At 42.1% G+C, this 27,548-nt stretch overlaps 1 protein-coding gene across 1 annotated transcript in view; it reads right to left on the bottom strand.

Moving 5' to 3' along the window:
* Positions 1–27,548, bottom strand: part of KCNAB1 (potassium voltage-gated channel subfamily A member regulatory beta subunit 1) — a 249,664-nt gene that overhangs the window by 81,714 nt on the left and 140,402 nt on the right. The window contains exons 3-4 of the mRNA XM_040349231.1: positions 10,710–10,747; positions 5,049–5,128 (exon numbers count right to left, since the gene is read on the bottom strand). Of these exons, the coding sequence (XP_040205165.1) occupies positions 5,049–5,128; positions 10,710–10,747 (118 nt within the window). The remainder of the gene's footprint in view (positions 1–5,048; positions 5,129–10,709; positions 10,748–27,548) is intronic.

Below are 27,548 nucleotides of genomic sequence, written 5' to 3'. Positions count from 1 at the left end.
ACCCCTAAAGCTTGGAAAGAAAAGACAGGGGGAATTGGGAAGGGTGGCGGGGAAAGTAACTTTGCCACGAGGACAGAGATTTGTTCCCAAAAGCTAGGATGGGTTAGGAGGAATACAATCATAAGCTCTCGAATCACAATCACAGCTCTAGGAGCAACCGTGTAGTAAAATGAGAGATCGGTTGGTAATCAAGCCAGGGCCATCAGATGGAAAGAAATTTATCATGAGCTTCAATACTTTCACTGACCTGAAAAACCATACAGAATTGACTGCAGTCTGATCTGCATACTAGCATAATTACCAACTGTCCATGATTACGAGGGGACTTTCCTTGATTTGTAACAGAGTCCCTCTGTCCCTCTTTCCTCCTCATTTGCCCCCCATTTTTATCTGATCTATATAGTTGTATATAAAATGCACTTTGTATCTTTCAAAAAGTGTTTCCCAGTGCTAAACATTTCATCCAATTTCTAAATTGCTGCATTTGTAAATTTAAAAAGCCAAAATAAAAGGATGTTTAAAAGAAAAAAGCACTTGTGGGTTTAATGAATCATTTTTTTTTGTATAATTTTCCTTTAAAGGGGCGTGGCAGGGGTGTGTCCTATGCCTATTTACTTTTTGCTAACACAGGTGTCCCTCGTTCTCAAAAAGTTGGGAGGTATGTACTAGTACTATACCCCAACTGAACGATCTGCTGAATACATTCCAGGTGCATTAAAAAGAAAGGCGTACAAAGCCATACAGGTCATTTTCTTTAGCATGCAACCACAGCCTGGGTAGAAAAGCCTGTCCCATGCTAGCATGTTGCAGAGAGGGACCTTTCCCTCTCTGTGTGGAAGCAGCAGTTTTGCACCCTGCTGTTTTAGATCTTTAGCTCTGCAATCTGCAAACCTCATACTGCTTAGAGAGTGGTGATTGGAGAGTTCCAGCTTTGACTAATGGCCCGTACACACAATATCGTACGAAAACTGTCGTCCGAGGAAGAATCGTACGATAATTGGATCATTAGTACAGAGCTTTCGAGAGCTGATCACGACAATTCATCTGATATTTTTAGATCGGACAAGCACGAAAACTTTCCTTGTACGATACCAAATCGTACGATTTTCGTATAGTCAGTACAGTTGTCATCCAAAAATATAATACAAATACACTACAACACTTGACGTCACTTCCGATATTTTTTTTCTGTCGTATGACTTTAGTAACCTATTTAATTTCTACTTGCGACTATTTAGCGAATTTTCAGATCATGTGTACGGGGCATTAGTGGGGAGTCATGTTGGACCTCTGCAGAGACCTCTTTTTCCATACAGAGAGCTAGGGTCCTTCTTTGCAGCATACTGGCAGGATGTGGCTGCATGCTAAAAAAAAAAAAAAAAAAACACCTTCTGTGTTGATGCATCTGGAATGTATTTAGCTGATTTAAACTGAAAGTTAAAGTGGTTGTGAAGTCAAATAAGGATTACTGCCAGCCCCTCTTTTTTACTAAGCCACTCTACACTGTGTACATGTTTGGATAAAATTGTGCCTGTAAATATCTTATTTCAGATTGTTTCTGGCTGACGTCAGGTGAGAGGTCACGCGACCACTGTGCTCTCCGCTTAGTCCCTCCCACTGTAGCCATTAGTTGAGGGGAGGAGAGTGGCCGGAGGTCACATGACTGGACAGAAAAGATTGGAAATAAGGTATCCACAGGCACAATTTTATACAAACATGTACACAGTGTAGGATGGCTTAGTAGAACAGAGGGGCTGTGTCATGGATATGCAATAATGTCTGGCAGCTTACTTTCTCCTCCATGTGTCCATTAGAGGCCTGACTCTCTTTCTGGCTGCCTTTTATCATTTCTTCCCTGTATGGCTCCACCCCATGCCATCCCAGGAAGTCTATATTAACTGTTGCACTGCAGGTCTGCTTTGCTGTTCAACTTTGTTTGTTAGCTTGTGTTCCTGTCTGCCGTGTGCTACGTTTACCTTTCTGTGTACCGATTTTGACTACTCCTGTTTGCCTGTTACTCTGACATTTGGCCTGTCCCTTGGTTACCCTTGTCTGCCTGTTGCCCCGACCTCGGCTTACTCATCACCATCCCTTGTGCCCTCAGTGGCTGCTTCCCCTCTCTCTACGGAGCGTGACCTGGGGGACCCCAGGGGCCGCGACCTGGGTTCAGTTGCAGCGAAGGCCATCCTCACCACTAGAGGCTCTGGTGAACACCTGCTGGACCTTAGACTTCGCGCCCTGGGGAATCTTGGGTTCACGTTTCCTGTCCATCCGCAGCAGTCTGCTATTGGGTTCACTACCTTGCGGTGCACCCCTGTCTCCATCGGGGTGCATTTGTCACCTGGCCACAGGTGACCTGACAGGCTGGCAGTAATCTTTATTTAACTTTACTGGCAGCTACTACTAGTGGCAGGAGGGGAGGAGGGGGGGGCTCACACACAGGGAGGGAGGGGGAGAGAGCAGAAGATAATGGAGGCACTTAACCTGACCACGGTAATCAGGGATCAGCAGCCATGATTACCGTGGTCAGCATATTAAGGGGGATACAGGAACAGGCAGTTTTTTTTTACAGCATAGAGATGGACAGATTAGACAGCACAAGCACTGTGCTTGTTAACCTGCTTTAAGGGAACAGGAACTATTTTTATTCTAGGGTCACAGCCTCTTTAATGTGGGTTTTAAAGCCAATAAATCAGCATAAAAGCCAGGCAAACAACATTTTTTGAAGGTGGCATCCTTCAAATTCTCTTAATTGGATTTTTCCTTTAGACCCCATTCACACTGAGGTGCTTTTCAGGCATTTTAGCACTAAAAACAGCGCCTCTAAAGAGCCTGAAAAACGCCTCTCATGCCTCCCCAGTGTGAAAGCCCGAGTGCTTTCACACTTGGGCGGTTGCGCTTGCGGGACAGGAAAAAAGCCCTGCAAGCAGCATCTATTGGGCGGTTTGGGAGTGGTGTATACACCGCTCCAAAACGCCCTCCCCATTGAAATGAATGGGCAGCGCTGCCAAAGTGCTTGTAAAGCGTAACCCATTAGATACTGCTAAACATTCTGGGCTAGATTCATAAAGGACATACGACGGTGTATCTTCAGATACGCCGTCGTATGTCCAAATGAGCGCGGTCGTATCTATGCGCCTGATTCATAGAATCAGTTACGCATAGATTTGGCCTAGATACAAGCGGCCTACGCCTCCTATGCCGTCGTATCTTAGGGTGCATATTTACGATGGCCGCTAGGGGCGCTTCCGTAGATTTACGCATTGAATATGCAAATGAGCTAGATACGCCGATTCAGAAACGTACGTCCGCCCGGCGCATTGATTTACGTTGTTTACGTAAGGCTTTTTTCGGCGTAAAGTTACCCCTGCTATATGAGGCGTAGCCAATGTTAAGTATGGACGTCGGGACAGCGTCGAATTTTCCATTGTTTACGCCGTTTGCGTAAGTCGTACGCGAATAGGGCTGTGCATAAGTTACTTTCACTTTGAAAGCATTGACTATTTGCGACGTGATTTCGAGCATGCCCACTGGGATACGTTCACGGATGGCGCATGCGCCGTTCTTTAAGAGCGTCAATTACGTGGGCTCAAGGCCTATTATAATACAACATGCCCACTGCCTGGACAATTTGAATTAGGCTGGCTTACGCCGGCCCATTTACACTACGCCGCCGTAACTTAGGACGCAAGTTCGTTGTGAATACGGTACCTGCCTCACTAAGTTACGGCGGCGTAGTGAATCTGAGATACGCTACACCCGCCTAAAGATAGGCAATTCTATCTGAATCTAGCCCCCTCTATTTATGTATGCCTGAAAAAGAGCAGATGTTCCAGACACCAGTGAACTGACACAGCCATATGGTAAGAGTTTCATTGATGACTGCAGCCATTTTTCGCAGACTACATCCTCAACAAAAGGCCCCTTCAAAATGTGAATTTTTTGTGAGCAGAATAGGGGACTACATTAAAACAAAGGAACAATTTATATGGGTCATGAAATCACTGATAACTTTTTATTAAAAGGATCATGCTTTTACATTGTGTTCAATGGAATGTGTGGTGAGATGGATTTAACTAGCCAAGGTTAGTTCTGAGTCTCATCTGTCTGCAGTTCCCACTATTCGTGCCAGACCCATAGATATTCATGGCAATTCTCCTAGCAGAGGAAACTGCAAGCCAGTGGGACCAACAAATGCATAGAATAGCTTTAAACTGGAAACAATATAGTACAAAAGATGGGCTCAGCTGGATAATGGAATATTTACTTTCAGCTGCACAAGTTCCGGAGCTTTTTAAAATGAAGAATGAAGGTAAATTTTTATACATACTGGATATACACACATTGGTCACTTTATTAGGTACACTTGTTCAATTGCTTGATAACACAAATTGCTAATCAGCCAATCACATGGCAGCAACATAATACATTATTGCATGTAGACGTGGTGACTTGCTGAAATTCAAACTGAGCATCAAAATGGGGAAGAAACGGGATTTAAGTGACTTTAAACGTGGCATGGTTGTTGGTGCCAGGCGGAATTTTTCCATCGAAAATTCCGACCGTGTGTATGCCCCATCGGAAATTCCGATGAATTCCATCGAAGTTTAGATAAAGAACATGTTCTCTTTTACTCCGATGGAGGTCCAATGTGATTCCGATGTGATTTTGGTCGGACAATGGTCTAATCGTATGTACGGGGCCTTAGACAGGACAATTCGGTTTGTTGCAGGCTGGTTGGTAAGTGAGCTGAACATTTTTCTTACTTGTTTTTTTACATGCATCACCCTTCCATGTGCACCTTGCTGCAAAGGCCAGTTATAGGTTGGTGTAGTTGCTATTTGTTTGTACTGTTTGTACCTAATACTGGTGATGATGTTAGGTAAATCTGTGAATTGACATGGTCTCAGTCGTATCTCTAAGCTGTGGGTCAGTTTTTTCATCAGTCTCCTGGTTTGTGTAATTCTAAACAGAATACACAACAGATACATTGTATGTCTAACTTTTATGAATATACATTATATATGAATAGAAGGAAACATACTCACTTTCCAGCTGCATAAACCTCTGCTGTATCAAAGAGGTTTACTCCATTTTCATATGCAATTGTCATTAGTTGCTCTGCCACCTGAGGATGTAGAAAAAATGCATTTATTAATTGAAAAATTAGAGGGCAACTATGCTAAATTGTGTTTGTGATGTCCTATTATATGCCATTAGCTTACACCCCATTATTTCACAACTTTTACACCAGTATTCCCTCATGTCTCCCAGTACCTGACATCAGTACATCTCATTATTATTTAGATCAGAAAAGCTCAGCCTTTCTTATGAGGAAGTTATCAGATATATTACTCTTAAATTATAATAAAAAATAGTAAAAAGAAACCTATATCTAATAATCAAGGCCATCAAACCTACTGCGGGAGCTCATTTGAGGCCCTTGTATACAGTTTATGCACATCTGTCCTACAATACCCTGTATGAAAGTTTAACACTAAAATGAAGACTGATGTTTCGTCTTTGTTTGTGTGGGGTTTCAAGGGTTCAACTACAGAAAAACTAGGTGTGCCTAAAATCTTATGACCAGAGAGAATATCTATGTATTGGTTTGACTAGCAAACTTCTTTGTTAATATTCTCTAAAAAGAAAAATGCATAACGTTGGCACAAGTCCATCAAGTCCAATTTTTTTTTATTAATTCACATTTTTGGGAACCCCAAATCCACAGATGATCACCAGAGAAACGCAAAGAACAATTACATTATATTACCAAAAGAATATTTGACGCCTGCCTTTACACGCACATTGCTTTGTGCATTGGTCCAAATCATTTGGTGGAGGGGGGATTGTGGTGTGGGGTTGTTGTTCAGGGGTTTGGTCTTGGCCCCTTAGTTCCAATGAAGGGAACTCTTAATGCATCAGCATACCAAGACATTTTGGGCAATTTCATGCTCCCAACTTTGTGGGAACGGTTTGGGGATGGCTCCTTGCTGTTCCAACAAGACTGCACACCAGTGCATAAACAAGGTCCATAAAGACATCGATGAGCGTGTTTGGGTTGGAGAAACTTGACTGGCCTACACAGAGTCCTGATCTCAACCCAATAAAACTTGGGATGAATTAGAGTGGAGCCAGGCCTTTTCGTCCACATCAGTGCCTCACGTCACAAATGCGTTTTTGGAAGAATGGTCAAACATTCCCATAGACACACTCCTAAACAGTAGCTGTCTGTTCAAAGGTGCACAGGTGCTGCCTCCGCTATCCATGCATCCGGGCTTCTTATTAACTTATCAATGGTGTTAAGCCATGGATTCCAATGCCGTGGGGTGTTTTTTTTAAGCAACTGATTAGAGCCAGGGGCTCTAACAGGTTTCAAAAAAAGAGTCGGCACCCACCCTGTTGTGTGGCGATAAGTTAATGAATTTTTACTATTATCACACTAAAGCTCCCCCCGTCAATCAAAAGGCAGGTTGGCCAAAGCATCAGACTATCCTATTGGATGCCTAGTGCCTTGGTGGAAGAGGAGACACATGTGGCAGAGGAAGCTGGAGGGGCAGACACCGGAGCCGCCGCGGCTGCTGCCTGCACTCCAGGAGGAGAGGATACCACAGACCTGCCTGCAGAGGAGGGGTGGGGTTCTGTTTCAATGATGTCGCGCTGTGGGGGGTGTTGTTTGTTTGCCGCCCCCCCCAAAGAAGAACCCACCAGCAGCCACTGCTCCTAAACCTTGTGGACAGCCTTCCCAGAAAAGTTGAAGCTGTTATAGCTGCAAAGGGTGCGCCAACTCAATATTGAACCCTATGAATTAGGACTGGGATGCCATTAAAGTTCATGTCCGTGTAAAGGCCGGCATCCCAATATAGTGTATGAAGAATCATCCAATTTGCTACAAAATTCCTTTCTGATTCCCCAAGCCCATCTGATGCTCTCTCGATAAACATTCTACAATTTTATTTTTTTTATAAAATATATTAATAGTCATTTATATTTTGTGCATTTAGAAACAGATCCAGGCCTTTTTTTGAAGCAATTACATTTTTTGTATGGAACTAGCTCCTGGTGAATACTATTCTGCTTTTTACAATTAACGGTACTAATACTTTCACATTTACGCTTGTTCACATGTGTAAAAGGAAGAATTCATATATCAAGGTCTTGGAAATAAATAGAGTCGTTGATATATTTGCAAAGAAATTTGAGCAAAACGGAATCCTACTATAAAAAGAATGTAAATTAACAGCTCAAAGACATTGGAAATCTTTGATTGCTCCATTATATAAATAATATATTTACCATCAAATTGAAATTGTAAAACAAAATTTGAAAATGTTGTTGCTCATCCATCTAATATAGACATATCTTTAAACCAATTGTGCATATGGTCTTTGGGGAGCAATGAGTGGCGACCTGGAGATTGACACAAGCAATAAATGTTTATGAGAGGATGAATGACTGATGCTAAGGAAATATGACTGATTCCCAGGGTTGGCAAAGCACTTGTCACTTTCTGCTTGCAACAAAACCCTGACAAGACAAGCCATTAAAGTACATCCCTCTATAGATTCTACTGACATAAACAACATCTGGAAGCTTGTTTGGGAGAATCATGTGATAAGTTTGCCTCGAGCCAACTTCGGGTTGTGAAATTGTGATCACAAAGGACTGTTTTTTAGCTGCTGAAACAAGCAGTCATGCTGAAGTCAACATTTATTTGCACTGTCCTTATAAGAGATATGTCTATGGGATATTTTCCAAGATGTAACATTATCAAGAAAAGAGAACACTTAAAGAAGACCTGTACTGTGGAAGCTGTGTAAAGTCAAAGGTAAGCAATATTTAGGAACACAATGAAAGACTGGAATGAAATTTGAGAGTGGACACAAGATATAAGTTAAGGATACATTCTGGCATATAAATATTCTTAAGAAGCAGCATATCATCCTTTAGTTAACATACATAGAAGCCATGCTGCAATGTGTAGGTTATGAAATGTTGCAAATATTAAATGACAATTATGTCCATTCAATGATAAAGTCCACTAGTATTCCCACTGTGAACACTGGCCCAGATTCAAGAAGGAATTGCGCCCGTGTAACCATAGGTAACACGGCGCAATTGCTTACTTGCGCCGGTGTAACGAGTGCTCCTGATTCAGGAACCTCGTTACACCGACTGCAGCCTAAAATCTGCGTGGCATAAGGCTCTTATGCCACGCAGATTTTAGGCTGCAGTCTTGCGTGGGCCGCTAGGGGGCGCTCCCATTGTGATCAGCGTGTAGCATGCAAATTGCATACTACCACTGATTCACAAACTTGCGCAAGCCAGGTACGGAGTTTCGGTACGGCAACTTTAGCGCAAGGCTGCCCCTTCTAATAGTAGGGGCAGCCAATGCTAAAGTATAGCCGCCGCTCCCGCGACGTGAAATTTGAATTTCACGTCGTTTGTGTAAGTGATTCGTGAATGGCGCTGGACGCCATTCACGTTCACTTTGAAGCAAATGACGTCCTTGCGACGTCATTTGCCGCAATGCACGTCGGGAAAGTTTCCCGACGGAGCATGCGCTGTACGCTCGGCGCGGGAGCGCGCCTAATTTAAATGATTCCCACCCCCGGCGGGATCATTTACATTGCGCGCGCTTACGCCGGGCAATTTTGCCGGCACGCCCTCGCAATTTACAGAGCTACTGCTCCGTGAATCGAGGGCAGCGCAAAATATTTGCGGGGGCGCAGGGCAAAATCGTTGCCCTGCTCCCCCGCAAATATCGCGCAAATGTACCTGAATCTGGGCCAGTGTTAGTTTATTTTAAGGACCAATTGGTTGCACTCATTATAACGGTAAGTCAAAATGCTCCACTTCAAAAGGGTTCCAAATCCCCACATGGGCAGACACTCACCAGATGGTATTGACCTGCTATTCCTAGCTGGGTCACTATGTGCACATCATGTCCTGCTTTCTGCTTTGCTTTCTTCCAGGGGCCACAGCCAGGGGCCTAGCTGGTAGCAGGTGATTACCAAGAGATCTTAGACCCCCATGTGTCTGACCAGAGGAAAACGCTATCCCCAGTGTGGACGGAGGTACTTATTGGAGGTGAATACCCCAAAGGCACGTAGTGACCCAGCTAGGAATAGCAGGTCCATACACTTGGTCCTTAAAATAAACTAGTGCTGTTCACAGTGGGTATAATAGTGGACTTTATCATTAAATAGACATAATTGGCATTTAATATTTGCAGGATTTCATAACCTACACATTGCAGCGCGGTTTCTATGTATGTCAATTGATTAATATTTATGTGTTTAAGGTATTACATTTTGACAAACTGTAACAGCATATTTCCATCATATTTTATGGTTTTGCACTGTCACATTTTTTATTTTTTTTGTTACAGTTCCTTGGCACAGAGTACAGTTTGTATATTTTATAGTATATCATCCTCAAAACAAAACAAAAAATCACTAACCTCTGAAGGAGGTGTGGGGTAATTCATTCTCAAAGTTTTCAGACGAAGCACTGAAGTAATCAAAAACATTCTCTCTGTGGTTTAGCTACTCCTGCTCCCCTTCTCATTGTTTAAAAGCTTATTTACTAATTGTTAAGAATGTGTAAATAGGTAAATGCCTATAGCTTCGCCATAGATTTACTGTAAAGCTGAACTCCAGACAAACATCTAACTATATACTATATATGTGCATCGCCCTCCTTAATGAAAGATTTGTATTTCAGTTACTAAAGTCTGGTAAAGGAAGCACCCCTGTATATTGATCATTGGAAACCATGCAGACCTGGAGTCTATAAATATTGGAAAAGGCAACATCTTCACAGATGCCTTCTTGCTCTCAACTGGCTTTCAAAAGTAGGTCAAGGCATGCATGAACATTATGTGAAAGTGAGACATATTGGGTAAATTAGATTGAATAGCAATAGTGACAAGAATCAGTAGATTGGCAGATTTTTGTATTCTGTTGAATATGTACTGTATATATGTATGTACTGATCTATGCAAGCGTGTGTAATACAATTCATGAAGCCGCGTTGTGTGGATTCCAAAATAAATTGTGTACTAATCAGACAAATCTACAGCTTCAAAAATGTGTTGAATACATCATTCTTTTGATTCCATAATCACTAGTAATCATGCACAGTAAACAATATAACAGGTGCAGATTTGTAGTGCTTACTTATACCGCATGTGCATTAGAATGGGTCTGCCTTAGAAGTAAATGAGGCTGTTATGAATTTCCTAAAGTGTGCCTGAGTACTGTCATGATATTTCTGTCAGATATACTGTATGCATTCACTTATGTGCAAGTGCCCTAAAGCCCCGTGCATACGATCGGACCTTTGTCCGACCAAACTCACATCGGAATTCCGACGGAATTCCATCGGAGTAATAGAGAACATGTTCTCTATCTAAACTCTGATGGAATTCATTGGAAATACTCAGATGGGGCATACACACGGTCGGAATTTCCGATGGAAAAAGTCCGTCTGACTTTTTCCATCGGAAATTCTGATCGTGTGTACCGGGCTTTAGAGGTAATGTCCAAAACCACGTACCATTCATTAACTGCCCTGGAAAATTTTATAATGCACATACCTTGCACATATTCTTTACAATTAATAAAATATTCCTTCTGTTCTGTTCTGTAAGCAACTCATGTATTCATTTAAAAATGTAAGTTTTAAGACATACACCTATAACTTACCTCATCAGAAATTTGGCCTCCAAATGTAACCCAAGTTCCTAAAATAAAAATAAATATAATTGTAAATGATATGTTATCGCTTTTGTAGTCACATTCAACAGGTGAAAAAAGAACAGTATTTTGCTAATAAACCTAGATAGTGAGATGTGCAATATGTAGTTCTGGTCTCATTTTGTGCTGTTAAAACAGTATCTAAGTCTCATCATCTCTTCATTTGGTATGAAAATGTCTCCATATGCCTTATATTAACACAGATGAAAAATATCAAGGGTATAACAAGGTATGTATGGTACAGGACACGATTACTAATAAAGTACCACCATGTCTCAGTCATGTGTCTATGGAAGCACAAGAGAAACCAGAATTGATTATTGGCCTTATTTAATGAATAGTTCTTATTCTCTTAGCTTAGCTTAGTGAAACGGGCAAATCTCTGCTCACTTCCATCGATATATACATTTACCAAGCTAAAGGAAATATTCCCTTGCAAAGTGAAAGTTCTCTTGAAAAACAAACAGCCTATTTGCGTGCCTACTGGTGTATTATAGTTCCTAAAACAAAGAAGGCAAACAATAGGTGTAATACAAGATTAATTAGAGGTGACAACACAGTTTACATAAGTGACACAGGAGATCACTAGTATCGATTGAAAAAAAAAAATCAGTACCTTTAACTCAGACCTAATATATCATGTATTAAGTTAAAGACAGTAGAACATAAAATAGTGTTAAATACTTCTACCCTTGACCAACTTTATAGTCTCCTTACCAACAGTTACAAAACTCCTGCAAGATTTTGGACAAATGTCATCATTTTTCATGGGCCCCAAACATAACTATTAGATACTTGGGCATTTAATTATCTACCCCAAGTTTATCCTTTTTCTGCATCAACTATGAAGCCCTCCTACAGGCTTTACCCAAAAAAACGCAAGATCTTGCCAAACTCCAAGTCTCTTAAGCAGGTAGAGCCACAGTTACAAAAATTACATTATTACCAACCATCCTATAATACTTCCAAATTCTTCCTATTCCTCTGAAAGCCTCCTATCTCTTTGATTTCCAAATCAAAAGTTACACTCAACTCTAACCCACTACATTTGAAACAGGAAAAGATCATTGTTTAAAAATAACATCCTCTACAAATCCAAATCTACAACAGGAATGGGAGTACCCAACCTCACACTATATCACCACACAGTAATCCTAGACCAATTTAAATCCTGGTGGTCCTGACGAGAAAAAAACAATAGACATGTATTGAATCGTCAATGCTTGGTCAACCACTTAAGGGCATAACAGGGGCAATTCTGCCTGGCCTCCCTACTCCGATATCCTTGTACTGTATGTTACCTTTAAAGTGGTTGTTACTTCCTGAAATTACATTCTTTCTATTCACTCATACTATCACTTCCCCTATGCTCCCTGGAGTTCTTCACTGATGATCTATCTCTATCTCTTGAGCTGATATCACAATATCGTTGGAAGTTCTCTCACATATCCAAGACAAATCCAAAATGAATAAAGGAGTCTCCTATTTTTACTGTATGTTTACAACTCCCACAGCATAAGAAAAAATGCACTCTATGAGGTTGTGGGAAACTGAACTTTCACAGTCATTTTATGAGTTTCGGTGGTTTAACATAAGTTGAATGCTCCTTAAAGCTACAAGTTGCACCTATTGCAAATCTCACCTTAAATGATTACACCACTGATATTACATTCCCGCATGACTATCTAAAATGTTCAGCTCCTATTTCCCTGACTGGTAGGGAGACTGTGGTGCAATAGGCACGCTCATCTGGTGGTTATGTCTCAAAGTCTCTCCTTTCAGGGACAACATTTTCAATTGTATGTCCATGATGCTGGACATGCATATTTCACCAGAACCAGCTATGGCTCTCCTACTGTTAAATTATGAGCGTTGGTCAAAAAAGTATTAACCCTTTATTATTTATTGCATAATTACTGCCAGGAAAACTTTATTGGAAGTCTGTAAGTAAAAATAACTCTTGATTTTGCATTGTTTTAAATAATGTAAATATGCAAACTCAATTGAAACCTATGTTGGCCATTAAATACGGCAAGTGGAAATCCTTTTGGTCATACAGGAATGTCTGGCTACTACACAAATTCTGCATGGTCCTTTCATAGATGGCACAGAAATCATATTCATACTGTATATCTGCTCTCTGCTCTCTGTAATGAGGCAATTTTTCTTGCACGTTTTTGTAATTTAAGTGGTGTGTTAAAGTTTATTCAAATGTTGTTGAAATTTTTTTTAGTCCATCTAGATACATATCTGAACAGCCATGTCATGTCATGTTTTATATGAACATATCATGTGCAGCTGTGTTATGTTTTTCAGCTTTGTTACCACCTCTGTGGTACTCAAGTACTAAGTACTAAGTTATTTTGAGGGGACAGCAAATTTACACTATTATACAAGCTGTACACTCACTACTTTACATTGTAGCAAAGTGTCATTTCATCAGTGTTGTCACATGAAAAGATTTAATAAAATATTTAAAAAAATATGAGGGGTATACTCATTTTTGGGAGATACTGTATATACAGGAGTTGCTTTGTATTTTTGCCCAGCAAGTTTCCAGATTTTCATAGCCTGTCCTCACTTTTCTCTAATGTAGTTGACCAATACAATTTGGTCAACTACCTTCCAAAGCTTAAAGGTGTGTTCCAGTAATTTTTTATGTTTATTAAAAGTCAGCAGCTACAAAAAGTGTATCTGCTGGCTTTTAATAAACATACACTCACCTGCTCCACGTTCCAGCGATGCGCCGGCCGGGGCTCCGCTCCTCTCCCCCCCTCTCCGGCCGGCGTCTTCATTCCAAGTGTGGACACCCGGCCGTGACAGCTTTCGGCTTCACGGCCGGGCACCCACTGCGCATGCGCGAGCGTCACTGCGCATGTGCGAGCGACGCTGCGCCATCCAATTGGACAGGCGATCGCCTGGGACCTGTCACGTGTCCCAAGCGATCGCCTACAGGGAGGGGCTGCAGAAAGGCGATCAGACTATTCGCCTTAGCAGCCCCTCGGCGGAGGGGGAAGTGGGACAGGAAGTCCCACTCCTCCTGAAGCCCCCACTCCCCCCCAAGTTCCACTTTTGGGTGGAACTCCGCTTTAAGATTAGACAGTGAAATAGTAACAGCAGACTGATTAAGGGCTTTCTATCCAGGGCAGTAGATCCCTACACTACAAATAATAAAGATAACAGCTCTGCAGTGTGCACCTTTGAAACAAGTCAGCAAAGGTATCTCTCAAATTTGTCCACTGAAAGGTTCCCTTTAATCTTCAGGGCGCCAGGAAACCCTAACAAGTCAGATCATTCAGAGACAGGTTTTATAGGAAGTAATTCAAGAATTGTCTCGGAAGCTTTAATTTTAAGGATGCTGCTATTAATAAATATACAGTAGGGATATAGTACAGGCACCGGATGCATGCTAGGTTTAGTCATTCATTAGTGAAAAGTCTAGACACTATGAGTTACATTGGACTTTGCAGGATTTGTTCCTGTCCCATCTTTCTCAGAAGTCGCTTTCCTCAACTCGTGCCTATATATAACAGCAAATGGAGTATATAAAAATATCTATTTATAATTGCTGCACACAGTCATTACAGCTTCTCACCTTATAAACGTGTTCACACAAACAAATTAGAAATGATCCCACATTGACTAAAAAGAGTGTCTGACTCTTTTAGTAGAACTCTGATTAAAATGTAAATTAATTTCAGGTCTACTGCGTTTTCAGCAGTAATCTATTTATAGAAATACTCCAAATGAAAAGAGCCCGTTAGCAGAAACTACGTATTTATTATAGGTTTGGCCCATATAAACTATGTCTACGTGCAGCAAAGTATTACTTTCACTCTAAGTTACAACCAACTTAAAACAAAATAAAAAAATGTATTTACAGAACAAACCCCAAGCATCTCATTCTTAATTGAAGCCGTTTTATGAATGTTTCACAGAACTTAATTATTTTGCAAGTGATTACCATTAAGTTGGTGTTCTTTATAAGGCATTGTTCTACTACTATCAACTCTCAGTTCTCTCTTACTCAAATATGTAAATAATCTTAATAATAATTATTATTTTAATTGTAAAAAATAAATATATAGACATGGATGAATTTCAATTTAATTTCTCCTGAAAAGTCTGCATGTCATGATATATATTTTGCACAGATACAAAAGGCCAGATCAGTTAGTTTTGGGTGTTGGGTGCCAGTAGCGATCAGCGATTCCAATAGATTTTCTTAAAGTGATTGTAAAGCTTTGTTTTAAAAAAAAATAACAAACGTGTCAAACTTACCTCCTATATGCAAGGGTTTTGCACAAAGTGGCCCCAATCCTCAATTTCTGGGGTCCCCCCGTGGTGCTTCTCCTCTTCTTGAGTGTCCCCACGGAGAGCTGCTTTCCATGCGGGCACACTCCCGAATCATGCTGCTGCATTCATTGGCACAGACAGCAGGACTTGACCCCGTCCCCGACTCCCGTATACCTGGATTTGATTGACAGCAGCAGGAGTCTATAAATCTAATACAGCTTTGCTAGGTGCTGAGATTAAAGTATCCAAATATGAATACCTCTGGATTAAAAATCAAGTGTCACAGCTTTTCAAGCAGAATTGAATCAGGATGGGGCCCTGTTGTTGTTAAGCAGGCTAAAATGTAAAAGTTAAACAAATCAATTATACTGCCAAAATATTTGATGCCAGAATACGTTGTCACTAATACTGTTATTGAAAATTGCACTGTGCTGTAAGACCACATGCAGCACTGAATAAAATAATCTTCCAAGCATAAGGGATTGGTGTTTTTTCCATGTTGCCCTCAAAGTCAGAATAAAAGAACCTTCTCCCCACTATACGTTTTTTTGGCAGTGTCCAGCTCCCTGTGTTTTTCTTGACAGAAATGTTATGTTTGCCTTGAAAATGGCCACAATTTATTATCAAGATTTGTCCTCGATGGACTTCAATAGGTTTGGTGGTTTCCAAGCTGGATTAGACAAACCCTCCATGAATCAACCTCTGGCAGATTTTGCTTATGCCTATTTCTAATAATAACAGGACCTAATAAAACAGAATAACCAAATAGTCATAATACAATATATACAGTGCCGATCCTGACCTCCCTGTGGCCTTAAGCAAAATGACATGGCACATTAAAAATGAGAAGTGGGGGGCGCTGACGACAGTGACATGTCACATTAAAGAAAGTTGAGAAGGGGGGGGGAGGGGGTGTTCTGCTGTCGGAAATTACATCTTACATTAAATTGAGAAGCGGGGGGTGCTGACTTCTTACCTCTTCTCCCATGCAGCCAGCGAGTTGAGAAGCGGGGTGAGGGGGCGAAAATGTCTTCTCCCCAGGCGGGGCCTCTAGTAATTTGGGGGGCCCTTCGCAGCTTTGCGGGGGCCCTAAGCGCCTTGCATAGTGAGCATATAGGGCGGATCGGCCCTGAATATATATATATATATATATATACTATACATTTTAAAAACGAATTCCCAAATACTTTATACAAAATCACAAATGGCATAGGATGATCCCTCGGATCTAATTTGTAATGATGTTCTTCTAAGGAAAAACACTATATGAACCAGTTCTCTCTAGCATTTGCTTTTTACATTACTGTCTAGGATAGTTGTAAAGTTGCAGAATACTTGGCTATTTGCTCAGCATGAACAATTATTACATTTCTATTTTGCTCTTCATGCACTGGATGAAAATATGTGTTCTACAGGTGCTTTACCCAATTAATACACATCATTACTTTTATCTTCTGTGTCAATTAGGTTGCTTTTAGAATACTGGATGTTGTGTCTAAGATCAGTAAAAACCGACACACAGCGATTTCAGCATTCTGTAGGCTTTGCCAAACACCGCAGTCTAATAGTCTTAATATTCACAGAGATTCTGCCAAGAATATTCCTTAATTTATTAGAACTACAGCATGGTTTCTTTAGGGTGCCAGAAATAGTCAGATAAAAATGTGGGCGGGGCTTGCATGTGGCTATGGTTCGAAGGAATCAGATCACAGCCGTTTTCTTCGATTTACTGTTTTATTTTGCCGAATATTTTGCTCTACTATGTGCCACAATACAAAGTAACTTAGTGGCACAGGCACAAAATGTATTCAGCAACACAGAATCCCACAATTATGCAGTGCTTACATAAGCTGGCAGCCAGAAGCTTTTGTCCTTAAGTGGGATTCCTAGTGGTCATGCACCAGTACTCTTAGCTTGTCTCTTACTTCACTGGTGTGTAGAGATGCACCTGACCAGTATCTGAAAAGCAGCTCTGGGGTGCTTATTTCCTGGTAAATGAATAATAGAGCAGGATTCAGAAGGCCACTAAACTATCCCTATACAGGAGGAGCCTTTCACTAAACCCAAGGCCTCGTACACACAATAGGATAGCCAGAAGACAACGGTCTGAAGGACCGTTGTCTTAGGTTAACCAATGAAGCTGACTGATGGTCCATCACGCCTACACACCATAGGTTAAATAACTGATCGTGTCAGAACTTGGTGACGTAAAACACAACGACGTGCTGAAAAAAACGAAGTTCAATGCTTCCAAGCATGCGTCGACTTGATTCTGAGCATGCGCTGGTTTTTAACCGATGCTTTTGCATACTAACGATCGGTTTTGACCTATTGGTTAGGTGTCCAACGGTTAAATTTTAAAGCAAGTACCTATTTTTTTAACCGAAGGTTAAATAACCTATGGGGCCCACATAGGTTTTGACCGATGAAAACGGTCCTTCAGACCGTTGTCCTCTGGCTATCCTATCGTGTGTACGAGGCCTAACTGTCCCTGACAAGACAGGCACTTCACCCTACCCATTACCACACTACAATCTTTCAGACTTCCCTGTCTAAAGGTGGCCATGCACAGTTATTTTTTTTTTTCGTTTAGCCAGTGGGCTAAACGTGGGGAAATCCCCACTGGAATGTTATTGTCAGAATACACAGATCAGTGCTGCAGCCTTTGGCTTCAGCTAGTGATGGGGCAGATTATATCCAAAAGTGCGGTTGAACAGAAGCCGATTGTTAGATCAACTCCTATTCAACTGAAGTGGCCACACATGGACCAAAATTCGATCCATGTGTGACTACCTTAAAATGGCTGCTTAAATCTTGGGAGAACTCCAATCAGACACTGGCTCCCCCAATTAGTGCCCAGAGTCCATGACAGAGGAAATTCTGGTGTCATATTTGATTTCCCCTTCGGGTCTGGTATGGATTTTAAGGGGAACCCCATGCCAAAAAAAACCTGTGTGGGGTCCCACCCAAAATCCATACCAGACCCTTATCCGAGCATGCGGTCTGGCAGGTCAGGAAAGGGGGGACAAGTGAGCACCCCCCCTAAACCATGCCAGGTCCTCTTCTTAACAACCCTGGGCCACCAGATCCCGACCCCCCCATGTGAATGGGTATGGGTACTTCTTACCTGTACCCATTCACCCAAAAAGTGTCAAAAAGTAAGAAACACAGAAAAATGTTTTTGACAAGTTCTTTATTAAAAAAAAATATTTGTATCCCTCGATGTCCTTCACGTCACCCGCCGGTCCGCTGCTTAAAGCAGAGGTTCACCCTAATTTTAAACTCAACGCTAAACACACGGGCTGAGTGTCTATATCGAAACTTTGCTGTTTAAAAAAATTTAAATCAATTCCATACCTTGTTTCTGTGTTAAGAACCAGGCACTTCCTGGTTTAGCTCCCGCGGGAGTGGGCGTGTCGCTTTGGCTGCGATCGCCCCAGTGTCTCCTGGGAGCACAGAATGACGCTGCCCAGGAGACGATTCACTAGCCCACCAGAAGCACTCTCGCGTGATTTGACAAATGGATGTCGTCACAACGGGGCGTGACCTTTTCAGTACGCCGGCCGTTGTGATGGCAACCGCGTAGTCGCCGTCAACACTGCACATGCGCGGGATAGAGCGGTGAATGCTGGGACATCAGCATTCACCGTATCCCGGAAGCATTTGCTTGTGGGCTTCAGAGTGCCCACAAGCAAGATGGGAGCGTTCAGGAAATATTTGTATAAATTATCTTTTACCGCAGAATGACAATGCAGACGGCTATTTAAAAAGGACACGTGAGTACACTATTAAGTATTGTAAGAGCGGCAGATGCATATAAAAAAAAAAATAAGAATTCCTGCGGAACCCCCGCTTTAACAACCAGCTATTTCTTCACACAAAATTCAAATTGGTAAATTGCTTTTCGACCAATCCAAATTCTAATCGTTCTGAAAGGTTGGAATTCATTCGAAAATGTATAGATTAAACACATTTTAATGAAAACAAAATGAAAATTTAATAAAAACTAAATGAATTCCAAAACCAAACTAAACGAATTCCATAACAAAACAAAATTAGTTACATAACGAATCTATCCAAGATGAAACTAAACACATTTTTCAGTTCTGCACATGTTTAATGCTTACAATACTCTAAGTAAGGAGTGAGTATTCTATAACGTATATATGACAATAAAATAGAGAGGTTTTGGACCAAACTAAATAATTTTTCCATGAATGGGGAAGATAAATATAATCAAGAGCAAATAATTATATTACCACAACTCACTCAACAAACCACAGAAGTGGACGTGGATGTCAAGATCTACATCGCTGCAAGAGGCTATCATCTGTACATGCTTACCACAGGCTGCTAGAGAGACCTTCATTAACCTTAGTAACCACTGTATCTTCACACTGTATGAACTCTTGTACCATTATCTTCATACTCCAATGTGATTAGTGACCCGAGCTATATGTGCCAGTTACTTGCATTACACCCCTTGATGAACTTCAGACCAGGCAAAGGCAAAGTTTCAAAAGCTCCAGCAATCCTCCTTGGCAGTGGGAACTCTGACCTTGGCATAATACTGGAAATTCAGACTCCGGTAATGGCAGGAAATGGGTCCAACCAAAATGAACCAGTCAGAACTGAACCAACAGAACAGTAACAAGAACCCCTAAGTCACTCTAGGACCTGGACCTCCCTCTCTTTTAGGCCTCGTACACACGGCCGAGGAACTCGACGTGCCAAACACATCGAGTTCCTCGGCCAGTTCAGCCCTGAAGCCGCCGAGGAGCTCGGCGGGCCGAGAGCTCCCATAGAACAACGAGGAAATAGAGAACATGTTCTCTATTTCCTCGTCGAGCTCCTCGTCGGCTTCCTCGGCCGAAAGTGTACACACGACCAGTTTCCTCGGCAGAATTCAGCCAGAAACTCGGTCGGAAGCTGAATTCTGCCGAGGAAACTGGTCGTGTGTACAGGGCCTTATAGTACACAGAACCAGGGGATGGATCCAGGAAAAACCTGCCAAGAAAAACCCAGGAAGCACAATTAATGTGTAATTAACTTCCCTGCTGAGGTAGTATTAACCACTACCTGCCTACAAGTTCCTTAGTGCTGTCACATGGAGTGGGGAAAGAGTTCTTAGCCAATGAAAATGTGTTAAGCATGGTGCGTATAAATTAAATCCATGTTAATTACAGTTTGTACTGGAAAAACACAAGGTGGATATTTTTTTTTTTTTAAGCTGTAATTTTTTTTTTTTTTTTGTCAAATTAGTTTATTGGGTTTAAAGTAAAGAGAAAACAGTAGATACAATTGACAATAAAAGATTACAGAAAAATAAAAATGGTATCATGTAATAAGAGAGTATTTGAAACATAGAAAAATCCAATAAATATTTGTAGATCCTATGAGGAATATTAAAGGAATCATTAAAGCAGGTTATAGTCAAACCAATCATGTTAGTCTATTGCATTTGAACTCATATAAAATATTATAGAATATTGTGATATAAATGGAACCGGATATAATTATGATATGAACTATAGCTATGGAGCAATTGTAATTTTAGCAATGAATAGGTTCACAAGGTGGATATTTATGCCAAGCACTGTATTTGTGTTTTAACTGTGTATTTAGATGTATGCATGGAGTTCCGCTGTACATCATTATAGATATCTATTTATTCCAGACTGCTTAAGAGAGAACATTAAACCATCAGTTTTTGCCTAAAAAAAAAAACTTAGGGCCAGATTCAGATACATTTACGTTGCTCCACGGCAGCGTAACGTATCCCATTTACGTTACACCGCCGCAGGTTTACAGCATAAGTGCCTGATTCACAAAGCTCTTACCTGTAAACTTGCGGCGGTGTAACGTAAATCCGCTCGGCACAAGCCCGCCTAATTCAAATGGGGCGGGCACCACCGTGCCGAACGTACTGCGCATGCTCTGTAGGGAAAATTACCCGACGTGCATTGCGCTAAATGACGTCGCACGGACGTAATTTGTTTAGACGTTAACGTAAATGGCGCCATTCACGGACAACTTACGCAAACGACGTGATTTTTTAAATTTCGACGCGGGAACGACGGCCATACTTAACATTGCTTAGAACACCTAGGGCTCAGCCCTAATTTTACGACGCGTATCTCGACGTAAACAACGTAAAGTTAGAGCGACGGGTAACGCGGACGTTCGCGGATCGCCGTAACTAGTCATTTGCATATTCTACGCCGACCGCAATGGCCTCGCCACCTAGCGGCCAGCATAGAATTGCATCCTAAGATCCGACAGTGTAAGTCAATTACACCTGTCGGATCTTAGGGCTATCTATGCGTAACTGATTCTATGAATCAGCCGCATAGTTAGGACGGGCGGATCACAGAGATATGACGGCGTATCAGGAGATACGCTGTCGTATCTCTTTTGTGAATCTGTCCCTTATAGTCTAAAGCCCCTCTCACTATTACATAATAGGGCTAATGTGGGTGAAAGGCATTTAACCTACCAGTGTACCCAAAGGAATTTAAATAAACATAAGGACAAGACACAGACACACGTGCAGACACTCTCTGCCTCTTCTATAAAACAGATGCTGCATTAATGTGAAAAAAAAAAGTCGGCTAGACATCGGAGATAAGTGAGGATATTTAATTTTGGAGTTTATTATCTGTATATTGGACAGAATCGCATGGCAGGGGCTATGCAGGCGATGTGAGCCATAAGAAAATATTTCCTACAATATAGCCCTTCTGTTTTTTTTTATCCAAGCACTTGTGATACACGTATAAAGTGTTTCTTTAATAAGCAGAGAGTGAGACACCCACAGATTCTGTCACCATAGTTACCACACCATAAAAATCATGGAAATTTTCTTGTTTTTCTTCCATATTCTCCATCCTTGGGGCTTCCCTTTGATGTATTTACAGTTTCATTAGAATTCAGTTTGAGGTCTTTAATTTAAAAATCATGTTATACATTCAGTTGCAAATCCCACCCCATCCTCTCTTTATTAATATTTAGGTGGGCAATAAAATTACAAGCTTTGTTATTTTCATGACTATATAGCTCTTTAGGCTTTTACCACTGAGCATAAAGCCTATATAAACCCAAAAACAAAAATGTTAAATATTACACTCTTTAAATAAAGTGGGTAGATTTGTTTTTCCTTTCTTTTTTGTATTTTTTCACTTTAATTACTCTTGGTGATCTGAACAGTACAGGCAGACACTTCTTGTCCTAGTATGACAACACTCATTCACTGCACTGTATCCATGGAGGGGCAGCATTGTCAATCTAGGATGCTATTCTGACTTCGATTTCAAACTCCTACCCCTTTTCTCATCTCCATGACATAGGGGGAAGTATTCTGTAGTTCACAGAGAGAACATGGAGAAAGAAGAAATAAATGATGATAACATTAACTGAAATATTAGCTTAGTTTCCATAAAGCTAGGACACACAGGGGTTGATTTACTAAAACTGGAGAGTGCAAAATCTAGTGCAGCTGACAAGGCTTAGCTGGATAATCAGTCAGTGTCAGTTCAGTGAGGGAGTAGGACGCTTCCCGACGAGTCTGCTCTCTCCAGGGACCAGACAGATAGCCAGCTAGACACAGCAGACAGGCAGGCAGGCTCCTACAATCTTTGCTGCATGAATCAACTTGCAGCCCATAGGACCGGCTCCTTCCTTCCCTTCGTGGGCCCCTCTCTTCAGGTAAGACCCTGTCTTTCAGGGCCATCTTTCCACCCCCAGGAATCGCTAGTGACCGTCCTTTTCAGGACAGCCACTCCAGCGATCCAAATTGCGGCTGTTTACCTTCTCTTAGAGCCGCATGCACCCCAATCAGTCACCCATAATCACCCCGGCCACCCGCCGCGCGTAGCAGCGCTTTCTTCTGGCGATCTGCGGCTCTTTCCCGCATCCGCGCCAGACCAGGCCTTATTCGCGGCCGCCGCAATTAGGAAAGACCGCGGCTTCAGCCGCAAAAAGGAGCACTGACAGCCTGGAAATTTTCCTGGAATTGTCAGGGATAATCCCGATCCCTGGAGGATCCCATCCTCCCCTGGATTAACAACCAGCTCATACCCACCAAGCCAAACAGCCCCCAAACCTGAGGCCTGTGGCCCGGTCGGCGGCCATCTTGGTACTCCTCAGCTACAGTGACACCCTTCTTCCCCCCCCCATTCCAAACAGTACTTGATCCAGGGTTTTCGTCCGATCGCCTTTCAGGGATCAGGAAGGAATTTTTTTCCCTGCGGCAGCAAATTGGCTTAGCACTGCAAGGGTTTTTTTTTGCCTTCCTCTGGACCAAGGCCAAGCGAGAGGATTCAGCGAATCTTCCCTCTATTGCAATTAATCCCCCCCCGCCCCCGGTGACTGGCAACAATGGTTAAACTGCGATACTCTGCAGAAACGATTTGGGGTCTGAGACAATTCGCAACAGTATTACCAGCCGTCACCAAAAAGGCCTTAAAAATAGAGCAACTTTTGAGATTCGATCAACGATCGACCATCAAAAATTTCGACCATTTAACCCAGCTCAAGCACATATCATGTGCTTTGATCAACACAAGATCGGCAGTAAAACACCGATCAGAAATCCACGATTTCTTACTACAAAACGATCTAGACTGCCTCTTTATCACAGAAAGCTGGCTTTCAGACGACTGCAACACCATTCTTGGAGAATTGGTGCCAGAAAATTATCGAATTATAACGGAAAACAGAATAGGGCAAAGAGGAGGAGGCCTGGCGGTGATCCATAAGTTTCATATTGTAATCACTAAGCCGGTCCTTCAAAATCCTCTTCCATTTATGGAAACCCTTACTCTTCAACTTCAAACTAACCCCCAGGAGACTGTTCACATTCTCCTCTGCTATAGGCCACCTGGGCCAAAATCGCAGCTTCTACCATCATTAACGGAGTTCATATCCACTTATACCCTTAACAGCAAACATCTTTTGCTGCTCGGGGACTTCAATCTGTGGGCCAACTCCTCACAGGATCCCATTGCGGATGCCTGCATCGATCACCTGGAAGGATTAGGACTACAGCAACTTATATGCGGACCCACGCATGCTTCAGGTCACACACTCGACCTAATTTTCAGACAAAATCTGAAAATAAACATTTTGGGAAATGAACCTTTGCCATGGACAGACCACCATGCAATTAGTTTCATAATTTCCAAAATTCCACCAGTGATAAAAGCACCCAAGCCGGTGACAATACACTGGGCTAGATCTCAGAAGAAGCTCCATTCGGAACTCTTCAAATCTACCTTGGGAAACCGAATTGAAACTATTCATCCTCAGTTAACAGCCTCAGATACACTGGATGCCATAAATGCAGCTCTGCTACAGTCAGCCGACTTAGTAGCACCGAAACGCAAAGTCTGCATCCGGAAAAAAAAGTCCGGCTGGTTCAACAACCAGCTGTCGCTTCTGAAGCAAGAGCGCAGAAGGGCGGAAGCCGCCTGGAAAAGAAGCCCTTCAGAAGATCACCTCATCATCTACAAGGCAATAACAACACAATATCATAAAGAAATCTTCAAAGCCAAGAAACATCATTTTTCTATGACGATTAACAGCGCCATTAACCGCCCCCGAGAACTATTCAAGATGGTCACCCAGACCATGAATCCGGGATGTCTTGAAGTCCCCAATTCAGACACCCAAGAGTTCTGTAATGAACTATCGGATTTCTTCATCGACAAAATCAAAAGAATCCGGGTAAGTATTCTGCAAAATAATACCCCCCTTAGCCCCCTCTTCAATCAACTACAAAACACCAACAGAAACCTTCTACAATCAACTAAGTTCACTCTGGAACCCATCTCCATCGATACCACCAAAAATATCATTGGTGCGTTGCGGAACAGCACAGCACCCAATGACATCATTCCCACCAAGCTGCTGAAGGAATGCGCCGAGATTCTGGCGCCTCCCATCACACAGCTTATAAATCAGTCATTTAAGGAAGGCATAGTGCCATCCCTGCTGAAAGAGGGCACAATCCAGCCCATCTTGAAAAAACCTAACTTGGATCCCAAGGACCCAACTCACCGCCGCCCCATAACAGGCCTAAATATTCTCTCCAAGATAATGGAGAAAATAGTGGTACAACAGCTGCAACAGCATCTAGATACCCACAATCTACTCGATCCATTTCAATCAGGTTTCCGTCCCGGACACGGGACAGAAACGGCCTTACTCAAAATATGGGACGATGCCCTCGAGGCCGCAGACGAGGAAGAATCCTGTCTCCTGGTTCTGCTGGACCTAAGCGCAGCCTTTGACACAGTAGACCACAAAATGTTACTGATGCGACTGGCCGAGGTAGCCAGAATCGCAGAAGGTGATTTACCATGGTTTTCCTCCTTTCTTGAAAACCGATCACAAACAGTGAAACTGGGATCTTTCACGTCGGAAAAACGCACGGTGCCATGTGGAGTCCCCCAAGGATCCCCCCTGTCACCGGTACTGTTCAACATCTATCTTCGCCCTCTCTTTGATATTATCAGTAGCCAAGAACTACTTTATCACTCTTATGCAGACGATACGCAACTGTATTTTCGCATCTGCAACAAAAAGGATCATCATCTCAGTTTAGAGAAATGTCTCTCTTTGATAGAAAACTGGATGACTTAGGCCTCGTACACACGGCCGAGGAACTCGACGTGCCAAACACATCGAGTTCCTCGGCCAGTTCAGCACTGAAGCCGCCGAGGAGCTCGGCGGGGAGAGAGCTCCCATAGAACAACGAGGAAATAGAGAACATGTTCTCTATTTCCTCGCCGAGCTCCTCGTCGGCTTCCTCGGCCGAAAGTGTACACACGACCAGTTTCCTCGGCAGAATTCAGCCAGAAACTCGGTCGGAAGCTGAATTCTGCCGAGGAAACTGGTCGTGTGTACGGGGCCTAAGAGTTATCTTAAACTCAACAGTTCCAAAACAGAACTTCTTATGTTTCACGCCAGCCGAAAGAGTCAACTGGCAACAACCTGGACACCGCCGCCCATTCTGGGCCAAAGCATCACCCCTAGCTCCAAAGTCAAAAGTCTAGGAGTCATTTTTGACACCTTCATGACAATGGACGCACAAATAGGGTCAGTAGTCAGCGGATCGCACCATTTGTTGCGCCTACTACGCAGACTTATTCCATTTATCCCCAAAGAAGACGTAGCAGTCGTGGTGGGAACAATCGTGAATTCCAGACTGGACTATGCAAATGCCCTTTACCTCGGGCTCCCAAAGTACCAAATCGCTCGTCTGCAAGTCGTACAGAATACGGCCGCCAGACTGGTGACTGGGAAAAAAACATGGCAATCAATCTCACCTTCGCTGAGAACCCTTCACTGGTTGCCAGTAAAAGACAGAATTATATTTAAAGCACTCTGCCTGACACATAAGTGCATCCATGGGAAGGCGCCGCAATATCTTTGCGACAAGATAGAACCTCACAATTCTAATCTCGTTCTGCGATCCACTGACCAAAATCTGGTCAAGGTGCCAAAAACCAAATACAAGTCCAAAGGAGAAAGAAGGTTTGCTTTTCAAGGTCCGAGACTATGGAACGCTTTACCAACCAGCGTTCGGTTGGAGGGAAAACCACCTGACTTTCAGAAGACGGATTAAGACTCTGCTCTTTTGATGTCATGAGACACGAAACATCAAGCGCCCAGAGGCGATTCAGTTCGCATGTGCCGCGCTATATAAGTTTTTCATTCATTCATTCATTCAGCTCTGTAGAGAAACCAATCAGCTTCCAGTTTCTTTGTCACAGCCTAATTAGACACGCTGAAGTTAGAAGCTAATTGGCTACCATGCACAGCTGCACCACCACTCTCCAGTTTTAGTTAAGGGGGCAATGGGTCGAATTCCAAACTCATTTTCTTTTGAAAATTAGAAATTTTGTGCGATTTGTGATCTGATGGTGCCACCATTGTTTTTATAAATTCGACCTACCAAGCCTTTAATTTCACCACATGTTGCTACAAAAGGCAGCGAATCTTCTTTTATTTCCAGGTCACAACTCATGCACATTTTTTTTTGGATTACATTTCTCACACAATTCTCCCCTCATTAATTAGAAATGTGTTTGTTTTTCCAAAAATTTCCAACATGCCTAATCATTAAAATTGGATGGAATTCAACCCATGTATGGCCTGCTTAAATAGACCCAACAATTTCCAGATTAGCGGGTCATTTTCTGTACTAGAAGAAAATGTTCTTAACCTGAAAAAAGAAAACGAATGATGCCACCACATCTAAGGAGTATGCAGCAATATATTACATTTTTTGTTAAGTATAGAAAAACAAAAACAATCACACCCATTATTTATCTTGGCTTAAAGGGCTGATCATTGACCATTCAAGAAATGCTGTAATGTATGCTATTTTCTGAATATAGGCAAAGTTAGTCATATGCAAGTTTTTATAACTGTTTCTGCTTTCTCATAAAAGATTTTATTTTTACATAACTCACTTAAATTTTCACCACA

The sequence above is a fragment of the Rana temporaria genome, chromosome 4, assembly GCF_905171775.1.
Source record: "Rana temporaria chromosome 4, aRanTem1.1, whole genome shotgun sequence".
Taxonomy (NCBI): Eukaryota; Metazoa; Chordata; class Amphibia; order Anura; family Ranidae; genus Rana; species Rana temporaria.
The sequence above is the reverse complement of the archived record's forward strand: the minus strand, read 5'-3'. Positions and strand labels throughout refer to the sequence as shown.